Source organism: Sprattus sprattus, assembly GCF_963457725.1.
Source record: "Sprattus sprattus genome assembly, chromosome: 10".
Taxonomy (NCBI): domain Eukaryota; kingdom Metazoa; phylum Chordata; class Actinopteri; order Clupeiformes; family Clupeidae; genus Sprattus; species Sprattus sprattus.
The window spans coordinates 13,268,036-13,284,411 of NC_137908.1; the positions used below are offsets into that span (position 1 = coordinate 13,268,036).

General features: G+C 44.5%; 2 protein-coding genes across 2 annotated transcripts in view; both read left to right on the plus strand.

Annotated features, from left to right (window-relative positions):
• LOC308371208 (elastase-1-like) overlaps positions 1-16,372 on the plus strand; it is a gene marked incomplete at both ends in the record, with an annotated part of 32,721 nt that extends 16,349 nt beyond the window's left edge. Inside the window, 6 exons of the mRNA XM_080846054.1 lie at positions 13,959-14,059; positions 14,291-14,416; positions 14,928-15,064; positions 15,333-15,475; positions 15,692-15,841; positions 16,352-16,372. Of these exons, the coding sequence (XP_080702180.1) occupies positions 13,959-14,059; positions 14,291-14,416; positions 14,928-15,064; positions 15,333-15,475; positions 15,692-15,841; positions 16,352-16,372 (678 nt within the window). The remainder of the gene's footprint in view (positions 1-13,958; positions 14,060-14,290; positions 14,417-14,927; positions 15,065-15,332; positions 15,476-15,691; positions 15,842-16,351) is intronic.
• Positions 620-3,644, plus strand: LOC308371388 (elastase-1-like; the record flags this gene model as incomplete). The annotated part of the gene is made up of 8 exons (XM_080846266.1): positions 620-659; positions 810-913; positions 1,363-1,463; positions 1,697-1,822; positions 2,163-2,299; positions 2,681-2,823; positions 3,147-3,296; positions 3,627-3,644. The coding sequence occupies 8 exons, from the start codon at positions 620-622 to the stop codon at positions 3,642-3,644; spliced, it is 819 nt and encodes a 272-aa protein (XP_080702392.1).
• Positions 16,373-16,376: the final 4 nt, after the last annotated feature.

Consider the following 16,376-nt stretch of genomic DNA (forward strand, 5'->3'; position numbering starts at 1 on the left):
GATGTATAATATATTTTAATATACATACATGTAGTAAGTTCAGTCAGGAGCTGGTTTGTAAACAGCTGAGTTAGTAGTTTGCAGTATAGCACAGACTGTCCCGATAGGAAACCCATGTGAAGGTCAGGTGTATAGGGGGCCTACACGTCTATCTGAGAAAAGGCTATACACACACAACCTTGGTGAGGTGTGATAAGTGTGTAATGATGAGTGCATTAGACCTCTCACACATGCACATACACACATGCACACACACACACATGCACACACACACAAATGTACACACACACACATGCACAGACACACGCACACAGACACACACACACACATACTCACTCGCTCTCTCACACACACACACACACACACACACACACACACACACACACACACACGCACACACACACACACACACACACACAGACACACACAGAGACACACACAAACACACACACACACACACACATACTCACTCTCTCTCTCACACACACACATGCAGACACACACACACACACTCACTCTCTCTCTGTCACACACACACAGAGACTGCTCTCAGTCTCAGGTGTGTATAAAAGCAGCTGCAGCATCCCAGCCCTCCTAAGTCCACGAAGTAACTGCAAACATGCTGAGATTCGTCATCCTGACCGTCCTCGCCAGCCTCGGTGAGGAGGACTGCTGTGCCAATTCAGATAAACACTTTTTAAATTAGTCTTCAGATTTCTACTTGGCCTGCAGATGGGTCCTCACTGCTGAACTGATTTGAAGGGTGTGTCTGTTTTGTTGTTGTTGTTGTTGTTGTGTTATCTGTGCAGTGCTGGCTGAGATGCCCCAGATTGTGCCCAGGTACCTGGAGGATGGTGCTGAGGAGAGGGTGGTGGGGGGTGAGGTGGCCAATCGCGGCTTCTGGCCCTGGCAGGTAAACTGAGTCACTCTCTGCAGAAAAAATATAGATTTAGTTGTCGCTGGCGACATTTTCCCACTGTTACTGCTGCATATGTAAGTCATGAACTATCAATGGGACAAAGTGTCTATGTCCTTCCCTTACCCCAACCAGGGTTCGTATCCAATTCCTACACGTGCACAAACACAAGTGTGCGCTGCCCCGGATAGCCTGTGGTATGCCATAGCATAATGATATTGGTGTTTAGATTATTTGGCAGTGACCCAACCAGCAGCACAAAGAATTTAACATATTTTTCTGTGGATAACTGATAACAAAAAAAAAATTGTGATCCTCTCCTCCTCTCTCCTTTAATTTCCTTTCCTCTCCTCTCCTCTCCTCTCCTTTTCTTTCATTTCCTTTCCTCTCCTCTCCTCTTCTCTCCTCACCTTTTCTCTCCTCTCCTCTCCTCTCCTCTCTCTCAGATCTCTCTCCAGTACAAGTCTGGAGACGGCTACAGGCACACCTGTGGAGGCACTCTGGTCCAAAGGGGTTGGGTGATGACCGCTGCCCATTGTGTGGACACGTACGTCTCTCTCTCTTTTTCTCTCATTTTCTCTCTCTCTCTCTCTCTATCTCTGTGCCTGCGTGCGTGCGTTTGTGTGAGATTATAGAGGTATATGGTGATGACTGCTGCTCGCTGAGTGGACCGATCAGGGCTGCTTGGTTTTAATCAGGCACATTTTGGAACTTTCGAACCAAACTGAATTGTCCTGAAGCCTGATCTGAGATCTGAGTTTGTCCTGTGTGGTCCCACAGCCCAAGAACCTGGCGCGTTGTGCTGGGAGACAACGACTTCAACACAAATGCCGGCACAGAGCAGGTCCGTGAAGTCGGCGAAGTGTTCATCCACTCCAACTGGGACTCCAGCAACGTCGCCGCTGGGTAAGTCTGCAAACAGCCATCTTCCTACTCCTCCTGTTCAACTGTAATGTTCAGCTTTATTATTCAGCTATCATAGTTAGTATGGTAAAAAAAAAAACATGTAAGTCTGCAAGTCACCATCTTAAACGAGCTGTGTTCTTCTTCCTACTCTTCAGCTACAATCTTCAACTTCAATATTCAATATTCAGTATTGTGGTCAAATACCCAATTTGAGTACTAAATACTGTGTGTGTGTGTGTGTGTGTGTGTGTGTGTGTGTGTGTGTGTGTGTGTGTGTGTGTGTGTGTGTGTGTGTGTGTGTGTATGTATATGTGTGTGTGTTGGTTTGCTGTGTTGACAGGTTTGACATTGCCCTGCTGCGTCTGACTAAGGATGCCACCCTGAACCCCTATGTGTTGCTCGGTGCCCTCCCCACCCCTGATGAGGTTCTGCCTCATGACCACCCCTGCTACATCACCGGGTGGGGCCTCACCGCAAGTGAGTTACGGCCCCACATTCTGCTCCCTTTAACATTGAGCCATTCAGAGACACACTCGTATGTAGTCCTACATGCCACTTCTCTGCACTGTGTACCTTGCACAGAAGCTGGGGACATTTCTTGTGATCAGTATTGCTGTAAAGCAAAGTAATACAATGAGTCAGTGTCAGTAATACAATCATAAAAGTAGTACAGTCAGTGTTTTCAAAAATGTCATATTCTCTCTCTCTCTTCACTCTCTCTCTATTATCTCTCTCTCTCTTCACTCTATCTATCTTTTTTCCTATCTCTATGTCTATCTCTCTGTCTCTCTATCATTCTGCCTCTCTCTCTCTCTCTCTCTCTGTCCCACTCCCCCTGCCCCCCATCTCTCTCTCTAGCCGGTGGTGAGATCTCAACCCAGCTGAAGCAGGCACTCCTGCCCGTGGTTGACCATGAGACCTGCTCCAGTGACAGCTGGTGGGGTAGCACAGTGCAGGACACCATGGTGTGCGCTGGAGGCGGTAGCGACTCTGGATGCAACGTGAGGACTACTTGTCTTAAATGCTTATGCTGAACAATATATGTGCAATTGCAACATCATAGTTATAGTTACAGTCAATCAAAGGGCTGACATGGGACGGTTATACTGAAAAAATCCAGACAGCACCTGTACTAACCAGTAGGATTGTACACATTAACACTTTGCAAAAACTTCCATTCTGGATTTCAGAACAATGGTTCATAGTTGAGTGTGGGTGTTCTGATCTTTTGCTACTGCAGTATATCATGCAACAAAATACAATGAGTTATATTTTACTTGTCTAACAGATTGCTACTGCTGTGACTTGCTTTGTCCCAATGTAGGGAGACTCTGGCGGCCCCCTGAACTGTAAGGTTGAGGGCAAATATGTGATCCACGGTGTGGCCAGCTTTGTGTCTTCCCAGGGATGCAATACTGAGATGAAGCCCACTGTCTTCACCCGTGTGTCTGCTCATCTGGGCTGGATGGAGGAGGTAAGAGCCCAAACACACACACACACACACACACACACACACACACACACACACACACACACACACACACACACACACACACACACACACACACACACACACACACAACCACATTCTCACACACACACACCACACACACAGATACACACACACACCAAACTCACACTCACTGACTGCCTATATTTCTCTGTCTGTCCATCTAGAGCAAGCTGGCATACCCTCAAACACCATTAGTTACAACACTGATATTACCTAGGCTGAATGTTGTTCTAGCTTTCAATAGTTGTATTTTTTATGAGCCTTAATGTTTTCTTTATATCTTTTCCTCAGATCATTGGATACATGTAAATCAGACGACGAAATCCAACCTACCTCAAGACCAGTGCATTCATGTTGGTTCCCCCCCCCCCCCCCCCCCCAAGTTTAAATTTGTCTTTGTGAAGAAATGTAACTATTTCTCAATAAAAACATTTTAACCCAGTCTTTCTTCAGTGTTCACTGTCTTCAGTTATTTGTTAGGCCCTTTTTCATAACATCTTGCAGAGCATGTTGAAGAATGTGCACTACTCTGGGGAAATAAGCTAATATTTCTGATCTTTTTTTATATTTCTTTTTTTGATTGACATTGACGTAAAAACAATGTTCTCCCTACATTGGAAATAATGACTTTAAGAAAAGTAGTAGTATGTCAACTGATTGAGCAAGGTGCTACCAACACCACAGTCATGGGCTCGACACTCAGGATAAAAATGTGTATTTAACATACATGCACTGCAAATCGCTTTGGATAAAAGCAGCTATTAAATTACTGTGAATATAAATATATATTAGTGACCAGTGGTTGATTCAAACATTCCTTACATCACTTACTTAACGGTTGGGTAACTGAATGTCAAATGTATAATGTTTTCATGGAAATAAATGGTCGCACACTGGAGTCTGTTACCTTAACTTAAAAGCTGTGTGGCAGACAAACATTTCTACTGAGCCCCTGGATTTTTATTCAATATTATTTTTGTTTTATCTTCAGCAAACAAGTTTTTATTGTTTTTGGAGCACAAGATCATCATATTACTATCTAAAATTGCTTTATGTGACTTCTCTGACTTTTATTGTATCTCATGTCTTATTGTGCATGGCATAGTGTGAACAATATACCTACAAGGTGTCTGAACACAGTTTATTAGAGAAAGTGGAGACAGACAGAGAGAGAGAGAGAGAGAGAGAGAGAGAGAGAGAAAGAGAGAGAAAGAGAGAGAGAGAGAGAGAATGAACATATCTGGGTCATTGTGGAGGCCCGTTTATTAAAGCTAATCATGGTTAAATGGTGTCTGACTGCGCTCTGGGGGCATCTGGGATAATAGAACTGTCCATCTCATCTCCGTTGCTAAGCAACATAACCGACTGCCAAATCTCCTAGGGCCATGGCTGCCACTGGTACATAGCCCTGACAAGTTGGCTACTTTTTTAACAGAGGCAAATGTTTCATTTGTGGGCTACACATTCTTGCTTAAATACATGTGTGTCAACCTGGGTATACGCGGGATGATGGCCTTGGCAGAGGAAACGCCGCTCTGCTTCGTGTTGTGGAGTTCTTTGTGATGGAGATCATTTCGAAACACTGTTAATGAATTCAGAATATATTAATCAAGTGCCTTGTATTAATATATACCTTGTATGAATCATGTGCTTATGAAAGCAGGAACATGGCTTTTCTGTGTTTCTGTGTGTGTGTGTGTAACTTAGATTACTATGTGCCACTTAGTCTGCATAAGTGCAAGAGCATGTTTGGACCAGAGGTGATAAGAAAGGTCGAAATTGTGCTTCTTTCGACCTTGTGCAAAACTGACATCCTTGCAAGACAGGGAGCCTCGGACGTCAGAGACGTGGTTATCCCTGCTGACAAATTGTTTTGGCGCCAGAGAACGCTAAACCTCTCTATATATAAACCATATGCGTTGTGTTCAATATTACTTCACTCTCCTCTGCTGCAGTCTGGGAGTCTTTCCGACCTGCTGGGACGTGGGTGAGCCCAAAAAAATAAATGCAACTCTGGAGTCTTGAGGTAACTTGAGTGAATTTTCTTTGCCTCTGCCTCTGCCTAGCACTTTGCCTTTGCGTCTGCCTTGTCTAATATTTTCTTATAACGGAACACCGTGGTCGCCATTACCCCTAACATGATGGTAGCCACTGACACGTGGCCTGAGAACAGGCAACCCCTTGACCCCCGTCTGGAGCGAATCTGAGACAGATCCCCACCTGAGAAAACTCCACATGCCTCAAACTCATGACACGCTTTTTTGTCTGTGCACTTAAAGGCTGAACGCTGACCTGTCATTTTACTTTATCAGACATACATAGTGTTGCTTCACTAAGCAGTCTGAGCTATGACAACTCTGTAACCAGGCAGATTTATTCAGCCTACGTATGTGTAAAATGCTATGTGTACACTGTTGTTTCCTCACACCACTGTGTTACAGCCCAGAATGAGAGCATGGGGCAGAGCGTCAGGCTAATGAATTGTGAAATCTAATGTAGTTTCATTAATATTGGACTCCTCACAGTTTGATCAAGCTCAGTTTAAAGTAGACTTAACTTACAAAGAGTCAAGTGTTCAGGAAAATGCATGTTGTTACTACCGGAATAGTGTGAATAATAAGAACAGACAACATTTCCCTTCCCTATAACAATGCAATCACAGGCAATACAGCTTTCAAACCTACTTTGTTCTTCACAGGGCTTGAGCATATTTCAGGGTAATTTGTCTTGATCACTTAATCAGAAAATCTGGTCTTTGTCAAGCTAAAGTTATCACCATCTTTTCTTATATTTATTAATCCACACTCCCACCCAAAGACCGTATGATTCACTACTGTTCACCCAAAGACCCTGTGGTGCACTACTGTTCACCCAAAGACCCTGTGCTGCAGTACTGTTCACCCAAAGACCCTGTGCTGCAGTACTATTCACCCAAAGACCCTGTGGTGCAGTACTGTTCACCCAAAGACCCTGTGGTGCACTACTGTTCACCCAAAGACCCTGTGCTGCAGTACTGTTCAACCAAAGACCCTGTGGTGCACTACTGTTCACCCAAAGAGCCTGTGCTGCAGTACTGTTCTTCCAAAGACCCTGTGGTGCAGTACTGTTCACCCAAAGACCCTGTGGTGCAGTACTGTTCACCCAAAGACCCTGTGGTGCAGTACTGTTCACCCAAAGAGCCTGTGCTGCAGTACTGTTCACCCAAAGACCCTGTGGTGCAGTACTGTTCACCCAAAGACCCTGTGGTGCAGTACTGTTCACCCAAAGACCCTGTGGTGCACTACTGTTCAGGCCTAATGCTTATCCGTATGAGTTCTCCCAGTATGTGTGATGTTATTGGACACATGATCTCGGTCTTGTTAAGAGCTTGCCTAACCATTGAGCTCCAGCAAACCTTAAGGATGAATCATGCCACTCCCCCTTATTTGCCACGGTTCTGCTCAAGGTTTCTTGCTGATTAACAGGGAGTTTTTCCTTGCCCCTTTCCGTTGTAAAGCACCTTGAGGCAATTGTATTGTTTTGGCACTATATACATTAAAGTGAATTGGATTGAATTGAATAACGCCTCACAAGACTCGTCTGCAGGGACCACACAGGCCTTTGGACATCGTTCTTCAGAAGGGATGATTCAGGGATGTTCAGCAAAACCCGACAAACCCGATAGCCTGGCTCTCTGCTGTACTGTCTAGTGTACTGTATGTGGCTGAAACGATAAGGATGAGAGAAATCCCAGCTGGGTGGTCATGGCCTCTGCATGTACTGTATGTCAGCGTCAGGATGAGGTATATCACACATCAGTAGTGTGCCGTATAAAAGAGAGCGCCGGCATCAGGAGGAATCCCTCTTAACCCCACCACCATGCTCAGACTCCTTGTGCTCGTTGCTTTCCCTGCTCTAGGTGAGAGGGCCAGCTGCCTCATCTCCTCCTCATTTCATATAGGACGTTTAGTTTACGGTTATGTTGTTTATCGAGCTGATATTGACAGTGCTAAATGAACAAGCATTGTAACAGTGTAATTGATAGTTAAAGATGGCGCCGAGGATGGCAGCCTCGGTGTGTTGGTGCACATTGTTTTGTCTAGTTTTGTTTGTTAATTCAGTGTTTTGCTACTTGCTTTTTTACCTTCTTATTACTATGTTTATTGTTATGCACCAAAATGCCAAAGAAAATTCCTTGAATGTGTTAACTGAGTGGCATTAAAACACGACTCTGAAGTGTGAGTGTGTGTATCCACTTATGTGCATGTACTCATCTCTACATGTTACTTCAACAGTGTTGTCCCAAGAAGCACTGAGCTTTTTGGAGGATTTGGCTGAGCGTGATGAGGGAGGTGAGGTCGCCCTGCCTCACTCCTGGCCTTGGCAGGTACGCGATGACCCCAGGTTTCAGTCAGATGACTCCTCAAATCTAGTCCTAATTTTAAAACATCAGCTGACGTCTCTGAACCACAGAACATAAACACTCAACTAATGGTGACTGCCTCTGTCTCTGTCTGGTGGAGCCTAACTTTGACTTAACTCTAGAATTAACAACAGGATGCTCTTGACCCATTTGCCGTTTGGTTAGAGATGCAGTGTGTTGGAGAGATGAGTGTCATTTTGTGTGCAGGCCACTGTGCAGGTGTCTAATCCCCGCGGCTCCCCCTTCAAACACATGTGCGGTGGTGTTGTGCTCAACAAGAAGTGGATCCTGACTGCTGCACACTGTGTGGAGACGTGAGGAAACTGTGTGTGTGTGTGTGTGTGTGTGTGTGTGTGTGTGTGTGTGTGTGTGTGTGTGTGTGTGTGTGTGTGTGTGTGTGTGTGTGTGTGTGTGAGAGAGAGAGAGAGAGAGAGAAACAAAGACAGAGAGACTGAGAGAGAAAGTTTGTTTTGTGTCATTAATATGATTCTAAGAGGTTTAATATTATATTTCCTAAACCTTCCATCCCGTCTCCTGAAAGAGGGTTTTTAACACAGCTGCCCTAGTTAACACTGCTAACTTAACCTGACACAGCTCTCTTTGTTGAAAAGTGAGGAGCTGCGACGCATTGTTCTCGGTGACCACATCCTCAAAGACTACGGAGGCCAGGAGATGTACAAGAGGGTGGGCCAAGTCTACCTCCACCCTGAGTGGAACTCCACACGAGTGGACGACGGGTCAGTGAAGACTGCTGGGCAACTCTCTGTTTGCAGAGGTTCTGTTTAAGGTTTCTTCCTGCTGACAGGGTGTTTTCCCTTGCTCCTGTCACCATTGTGCTTGCTCTGAGGGGGTCAGGCCCTGGAGATGTTATTTTGGCGCTATATAAATGAAATTGAATTGAGTTGAATATAATAATATAATATACCCAGGTCATATAGGTATAACCCCGGGTATTTGGCTGACAAAAAAGGTACAATTCCTAAGAGGAAAAGCATGCACAGGTTTTTGCAGGTGATATCAAGTATGGAAAGGGTTTTTGCAGGAGTAAGCCTCAGGCCATGACTATAGTGTAAATCAGCCTGCTTTGATGGCACTGATAGCTGCCAGGGCTCTTCCCCACAGGTGTGACATCGCGCTAGTGAGGCTGCTCACAGATGCTGCCATCAATAAGTACGTCCAGCCTGCCACTCTGCCCAAACCTGGAGACGAGTTTTCAGAGAAGACCACCTGCTACGTCACAGGCTGGGGAATGACCAAGGGTGAGTCACACACACACACACACATGCTCTCTCTTGCTCGCTCTCTCTCTCACACACGCTCACGCACACACACTCACTTTCTCTTTCTCTCTCTCTCTCTCTCTCTCTCTCTCTCTCTCTCTCTCTCTCGATGTCTCTCTCTAATACACACATATATACACACACTCACACAAACATATGCAATTAACAGTCAGCCAGGGACAGCCAACTGGAAAGGAGATGCACACACATATACACACACTAGAGTCTCTTCGTACTGCATCATATGAGGTGTGTGTGTGTGTGTGTGTGTGTGTGTGTGTGTGTGTGTGTGTGTGTGTGTGTGTGTGTGTGTGTGTGTGTGTGCGCGTGTTTGTGTGTGTGTGTGTGTGTGTGTGTGTGTGTGTGCGCGTGTTTGTGTGTGTGTGTGTGTGTGTGTGTGTGTGTGTGTGTGTGTGTGTGTGCGCGTGTTTGTGTGTGTGTGTGTGTGTGTGTGTGTGTGTGTGTGTGTGTGTGTGTGTGTGTGTGTGTGCATGTTCCCCTTCACAGCCTCTGGTGAGATGTCCATGCAGCTTAAGCAGGTCTCCTTGCCTCTGGTGGACTCTCAGAAGTGCAGCAGCAAAGACTACTGGGGGACAACAGTCAAAGACAACATGGTCTGCGCTGGAGAGGGGGACAGCGCCAACTGCCAGGTGAGACACGTCAACTAACGTCCAACTGCCTCACTCTTCTTCTGTCTGAGCACTCAAAAAAACTCAGTTGTTCATACACAATCCTAACTCCATAAGTGGAAAACAGATAAAGTGTCCCGGAGGAAGCTATACACCCTTCCAGCCAATCAGCACGTTGCTTCAGGAGGATGTAAGGAAAGGATGTTATTTGATTGGCTGTTTGAGACTGTTTTAGCATTGCAGAATCCCAAGGGCAAAACATACATACAACTATACATTCAACTCCCTTTATAGACATGCTGAGAGTTGACAGCAATAGACAATAGCCTACAACAATGTTGTACCCCTGTATTTCAACTAACAAGGCCTTCCTCAGACATTTTCCAGCTTTTGCTTTGGCAATACTTGCTAACTGTTTTGATCTCCTGTGTAAAAGTGTTTGGCCTGTGACCCTGTGCAGGGTGACTCTGGTGGCCCTCTGAACTGCATGGTGAACGGGCAGCCTGTGGTCTACGGCATCACCAGCTTCGTGTCCGCTAAAGGCTGCAGCCAGCCCACAAAACCCACCGTCTTCACCAACGTGTCTGCCTTCAGCGAGTGGATTGAGAGCGTAAGACAACCCACACAGAGATGCTTATGTGGCAAATGCAAGGATGATCTTGTGCTGTGACTAAATGTCCTAAACCATTCTTCCCTCTTTCTCTCTCTCTCTCTCTCTCTCTCTCTCTCTCTCTCTCTTTCTCTCCGTTTTTTCGTGCTTGTTTGTTTATGTTACAGACCATGAAGAATAACAAGTACCCCCGGAGAGAGCTGCATTTCTATGAAAACTGTACATATTGACTATAATCCCTCAGTTCCATATCATCTTTCTGTCTAATCAGTTCAAAATGAGCTCTCTATTAAAGCTTCTTCCTCATGGGGAACACTGCCTCTCCTGTGTTCATTTAAACATCACACTGATGACTAACTGCTTGGATGCAATGCACAGAGCAAGTGACCACTGGACAAAATACAAATAAAATAAGCTTTTAGACCCAGAAGGGAATGGAGCCGAGATTTACAGTATGAGATCAAATAAACAGGGTTACCTCCAAGGGACGCATTCTAATTGCATTAATTTGCTAAAATGGTATAAGGAATTAGAAAGCCATGCAATGAATGTTACAGTGTTAGAGGGAAATAACAACTCATGTGCCACACATACAGTATGAGCTATTATATTTCATATTATTATGATTATAATATATTTTAATTATTATTTGTATATATTTTTTGATTCAAATACTAGCCACATTATTTGTTATTATTTCTGCTCTACTTCTACTCTGTCAGTATTTCGCGGCATGAATTTAATGTTCTAATCTTTTACTTAACTTTTAAATGTTTGTTTTTGCATGCACTGGTATTTCCTTCAGAAAATTTAAATCTAGATATTTCTGCTCTGCCTCTGCAGAAGTGATCTGTCCTCATCCAATCAGTGTTTAACACAAATCTATAAGCATTGTTTGTACCGTTACACATCACTCATTAATGGGCTTTTATGAGTGTTGCATTTCACAGCAAAACTATCTGCTGATCAGACCTGCTACATCAGACAGGACACATTAAGGAATATATTCTCAGATGCCTACCTTGAACTCCATATAAAGTGCTTGTCTTCCATGAACTCCATATAAAGTGGTTGCCTGTCACCATTTACTTCATATTAAGTGGTTGCCTGTCACCATTTACATCATATAAAGTGGTTGTCTACCATTTACTTCATATAAAGTAGTTTTCTATGTCTACCATGTACTACATATAAAGTGGTTGTCTACCATTTACTTCATATAAAGTGGTTGTCTACCATATACTACATTTAAAGTGGTTGTCTATCATTTACTCCATATAAAGTGGTTGCATGTCACCATTTACTCCATATAAAATGGTTGTCTACCATTTACTACATATAAAGTGGTTGTCTACCATTTACTTCACATGAAGTGGTTGTCTATGTCTACCATGGACTACATACAAAGTGGTTGTCTATCATTTACTTCATATAAAGTGGTTGCCTATCAGAGACACTTTCCCCCTGTGTGTTGATGAAACTCTGAGTGAAGTATATTCGGGTGGGACCTGATTTTATCTGGATCGCATTGGATCAACTGATATTGCTTATCATATTTACCCACCCACTGAACCACAGTTATGCAAGGACAAAGACGTGGGGATTTAATAGGCACACTAACGTCACTGTATTATAAGAGTTAACAAAAAGAGAGCAGCTTTTAAGAATAGATTTACGAATAAACACAACAATGAATCATACTCAAGTTACTGGAACAAAAAGGTCAAACTTCTCGCATCTCACCGCGCATAAGATGACACTGTGATACCTTTCTGGGTACAAGCAGAAAGTCTGAATTTCCTCTTGTTGGATTTGAAATCACAGTACATCACACTACAGGACAGGCTCCAAGGAATACGTTTGTAAACTCACCAAAAACTCAACATTTGAATGTTTTTGCTAAGCCTCAAAACTACATATACGCCTGCGGTCGGCACTGTCTAGTTGAATAATAGACTACAGAACCTCAGCATACACACTTATTATAATGTGACTGCTCAATAACACTAGATATCATCTATGGCTACATTCTCATTACAGTCACAAATAGCAAATGAAGATGGCTATGGCCCTGGTTGTATGTTGTGTCATTTTCAGGTGAGATTTTCAGTTAAAACTACATTCAGCCGAAAAAGAGACAACAGAAAAATTCTCATTCAGTTGAATCTAGCAGTTGGACCTCAAATACAACATGGTTCTAAGGGGCCTGGACTGAAGATTCAAACCACATTTGAAATCCAGTAACGTCAGTTAGAATATCAGCAGCCATTCAACATTTCTAGTCAACATGTCAGAAGACATTGCCTAACTAGTTTCACAATATGTGTTGCCTTATTTTGTGTGTATGTCATTTTTCCTCAACGTTCTTGCTTTTTCTTCATAATTCTGCTTACATGCTTGAATTTCTGCAACGGCACGCAACACTGCCCTCATTGGCAGGTGGATTTGGGCGTGGCGTATGACGGCTGTTAGCAAACAGCTGTCTATCATAGGTACATTCCCAACACATAGACACAGTACACACACATCGTATATATACACATGGAACAGTCCCAGTGTCCATAGATCAGACTCACCAGGCTGCAGAGATGATGAAGTTTGTGCTTTTCGCTGCACTATGTGTGCTTGGTAAGACGGATCTCACTCTCACCCCTCTCAGGTTTCTTACCGCAGGGCAGCTGCCTACTGGGGCCAATTTGTTGTCTTTGATTTGTGTTTTTATTGCACATTGCAGGGTCTAGTTTGGTCATTCTTCTTGCTTATGTCTGCTTTTGTCTGACAAAATGAACCTTCAAAAAACTAGAACATTGCTTGTTGTCTGTGAGTTGTGGTTAGCATGTGTAATCCAGTATCTATCCCTCCTTTCTTCATTCCTCTCACCCTCTCTCTCCCTTTGCACACTGTTTTTCTGTCCTCCCTCATCCCTCCCTCTCCCTCCCTCTCTCTCCATTCCTCTCTCCCTCTCCTCTCTCTCCATCCCACTCTCTCTCTCTTTCTCTCCCTTTGTACACTGTTTCTCTGCCCTCCCTTCTCCCTCTCTCCTCTCTCTTCATTCCTCTCTCCCTCTCCATCCCACTCTCTCTCTCTCTTTCTCTCCCTTTGTACACTGTTTCTCTCTCTCCTCCCTCATCCCTCTCTCCATCCCTCCTCTCTCTCCTTCCCTGTCTACATCCTTCTCTCTCTCCAGTGTTGGCTGAGGAGGGGCCCGAGACTCGCTTCATGGAGGACGCGCTGGAGAGGGTTGTGGGGGGTGAGGTGGCACGCCCCAACTCCTGGCCCTGGCAGGTAACCCCCTCTCTCTCTCTCTTTCTATCTCTCTCTCTCTCTCTCTCTGTATACTGCCTAAAAGCCTCTCAACCACCTCCCTCTAGACTGGAAATATGTGGTTTGGTTCACACACATTACCACTGGCAGTCAGGGGTAGCTGCTGCCTCTTCTGACCATTCCCTGATTCCTTACCCCAGCGGCATCAGCTGTAGATTGCAAAGCCTCAGAGTCTGGCTTATGCTCTTTGCATAGCCATTTTCACCAGAGCTGTTCAGCCACTGCCTGTAAAGACCAGCTAGTCTAGCTTGAGTATTCCAAAAAGTGACCTCCTATTGCAAGGCACAGACTCAACACACACTCAGCACACAGTACCCCATAACCCCTCACCCTCATTCTGATGACACCATGTGCCCCATGTGCCCCTGTGCCCCACAGATCTCTCTGCAGTTCAAGTCCGGCAGCAGCTATCGCCACACCTGCGGAGGCTCTCTGATAAAGAGGGGATGGGTGATGACGGCTGCCCATTGTGTGGACAGGTATGGCTACTTTGTGTGTGTGTGTGTGTGTGTGTGTGTGTGTGTGTGTGTGTGTGTGTGTGTGTGTGTGTGTGTGTGTGTGTGTGTGTGTGTGTGTGTGTGTGTGTGTGTGTGTGTGTGTGTGTGTGTGTGTGTGTGTATGTGTGTGTGTGTGTGTTCATGTGTGTGTGAGACATGGGGCATATGTGTTTTTTCGGCTTTAACTGTTGCTGTTTACTCACCTGCTTACAGTCAGAGAACCTGGCGTGTTGTCGTTGGAGAACACAACCTCAACAGCAATGAAGGGCGTGAGCAGTACCTCTCTGTCAGCCGTGTGTACGTTCACCCCAACTGGAACAGCAACTCCGTCGCCGGCGGGTCAGTACACTCTCACTTCACACCACCTGGAAAAAGTAATGATCAAGGCATATTCATTTAATTACATTTTTCAGTTTAATATAAATCAGTTATTCAAGGAAGCATTACTGGCACAAATATAGTACAGTGGACTTACCTTTGTGGGTTAAGGTATGTGTGTGTGAGTATGTCTGTGTGTGTGTGCGCGCATGTGTGTGTACATGGAGACGACAATCTTTTCTATGTCCTTGAGTGCACCTTCCATCTGTTTGCTTTGATAGATTATTTTCAAATTTCCTGTCAGTGTTACTAAAAGTATGTAAATGTACTGCCTTACAGCTGCCTCTACCAACAGTGTTCAAAACCTTGTTTCGTTGCAATATGGCTTTGGACCTGAAAAAAAGCATTTAACTATTGTGTGTGTGTGTGTGTGTGTGTGTGTGTGTGTATGTGTGTGTGTGTGTGTGTGTGTGTGTGTGTGTGTGTGTGTCTGTGTGTGTGTATGTGCGTACTGTTAACCTCCCTCTCTCAGATATGACATTGCCCTGCTGCGTCTCTCTACGGAAGCCAATCTGAACAACTACGTGCAGCTGGCCCTACTGCCCCCTTCTGGACAGGTTCTGAACCACAACCACCCCTGCTACATCTCTGGATGGGGACGCACTTCCAGTGAGTAGAGTTAGCCTTCATAATTTTTTTTGTTCAGTTAGACTCAATAAGTAATCTAAAGTGACTTATTGTATAGATAAGGTTTATTTTTAAACCGAGTGTATGGATCAATTTCGTACCCTCCCTAATGTTTAAATCATCCAGCTTTTAAAGGACCATGGATCCATTCATATATTTAACAAGAAACTTAAGTGATTTCAACATCCCCCTCCACTCTCTCACTCTCTCTCTCTCTCTCTTACGTTCTGTCTGTCTGTCTCTAATGCAGCTGGTGGTAGCCTCTCTGCCCAGCTGAAGCAGGCCTACCTGCCTGTGGTCGACCATAGGACCTGCTCCAGTGGCAGCTGGTGGGGCGGCACGGTGAAGAACACCATGGTGTGCGGTGGAGGCGGCAAAGACTCTGGTTGCCAGGTGAGGACTCTCATTCCTGTTCAGTTCACCCCTTTCACACGGGAAAAGCAGCTTTTTTTATTTAGTTATTCTGGTTTTTTTTTCTGTATTTTATACTTTTATACTATACTTTTTCTCTTTATTCATCTTTTAGACATTGTTCATATTATTCCCTTATCCATACTTTTATTTGTATTGACCGTTTGCTTGTGTGTGTGTGTGTGTGTTTCCTCTCAGGGTGACTCTGGTGGCCCTCTGAACTGTCAGCAGAACAACAGGTACTACGTCCATGGCGTGACCAGCTTCGTCTCCGGAAGAGGATGCAACGAGGTCCGCAAGCCCACCGTCTTCACTCGTGTGTCCGCATACATCGGATGGATGGAGAACGTAAGACCTTTCAATCAAGAGACACCTGCACACGCACACGCACATACACAAACAAACTTGCAGGCATACTACAAATATACACACAAACCCACACACACACGTCTCTATCTAGCCCAGACCCAGTGCCTATCATGGGCTAAATCTGCTCCATGGCAAGCCTAAGGGGATTGAAGTGCATTGTTAATGGATTTTAATTACAATAGTCTGAAATCAACACTCAGACCACTAACTAATACTTTACTTGCTTACTAGCTTACTTGCTTACTTACTTACTACTTCTTGCTTTACTCTCTCCAGATCATGAACTAAAATACTGAGATGCAGAGACACCTAGGCAGCAACTTCAGCCCTGTCAGCTCCAGCACCACTCCATCTGTGCACCAAGACAATAAAGTTTACTCATAGACAGACAATGTGTGTCCCTGTGGGCTTATTGCATTTTTACCCAATTTTTTAATTCCTCACTTTTTTTGGTTCCTACCTCTTCTCCTCTAACCTTACCTCCTGTAGAACCTTTATCATTACACCTGAATCA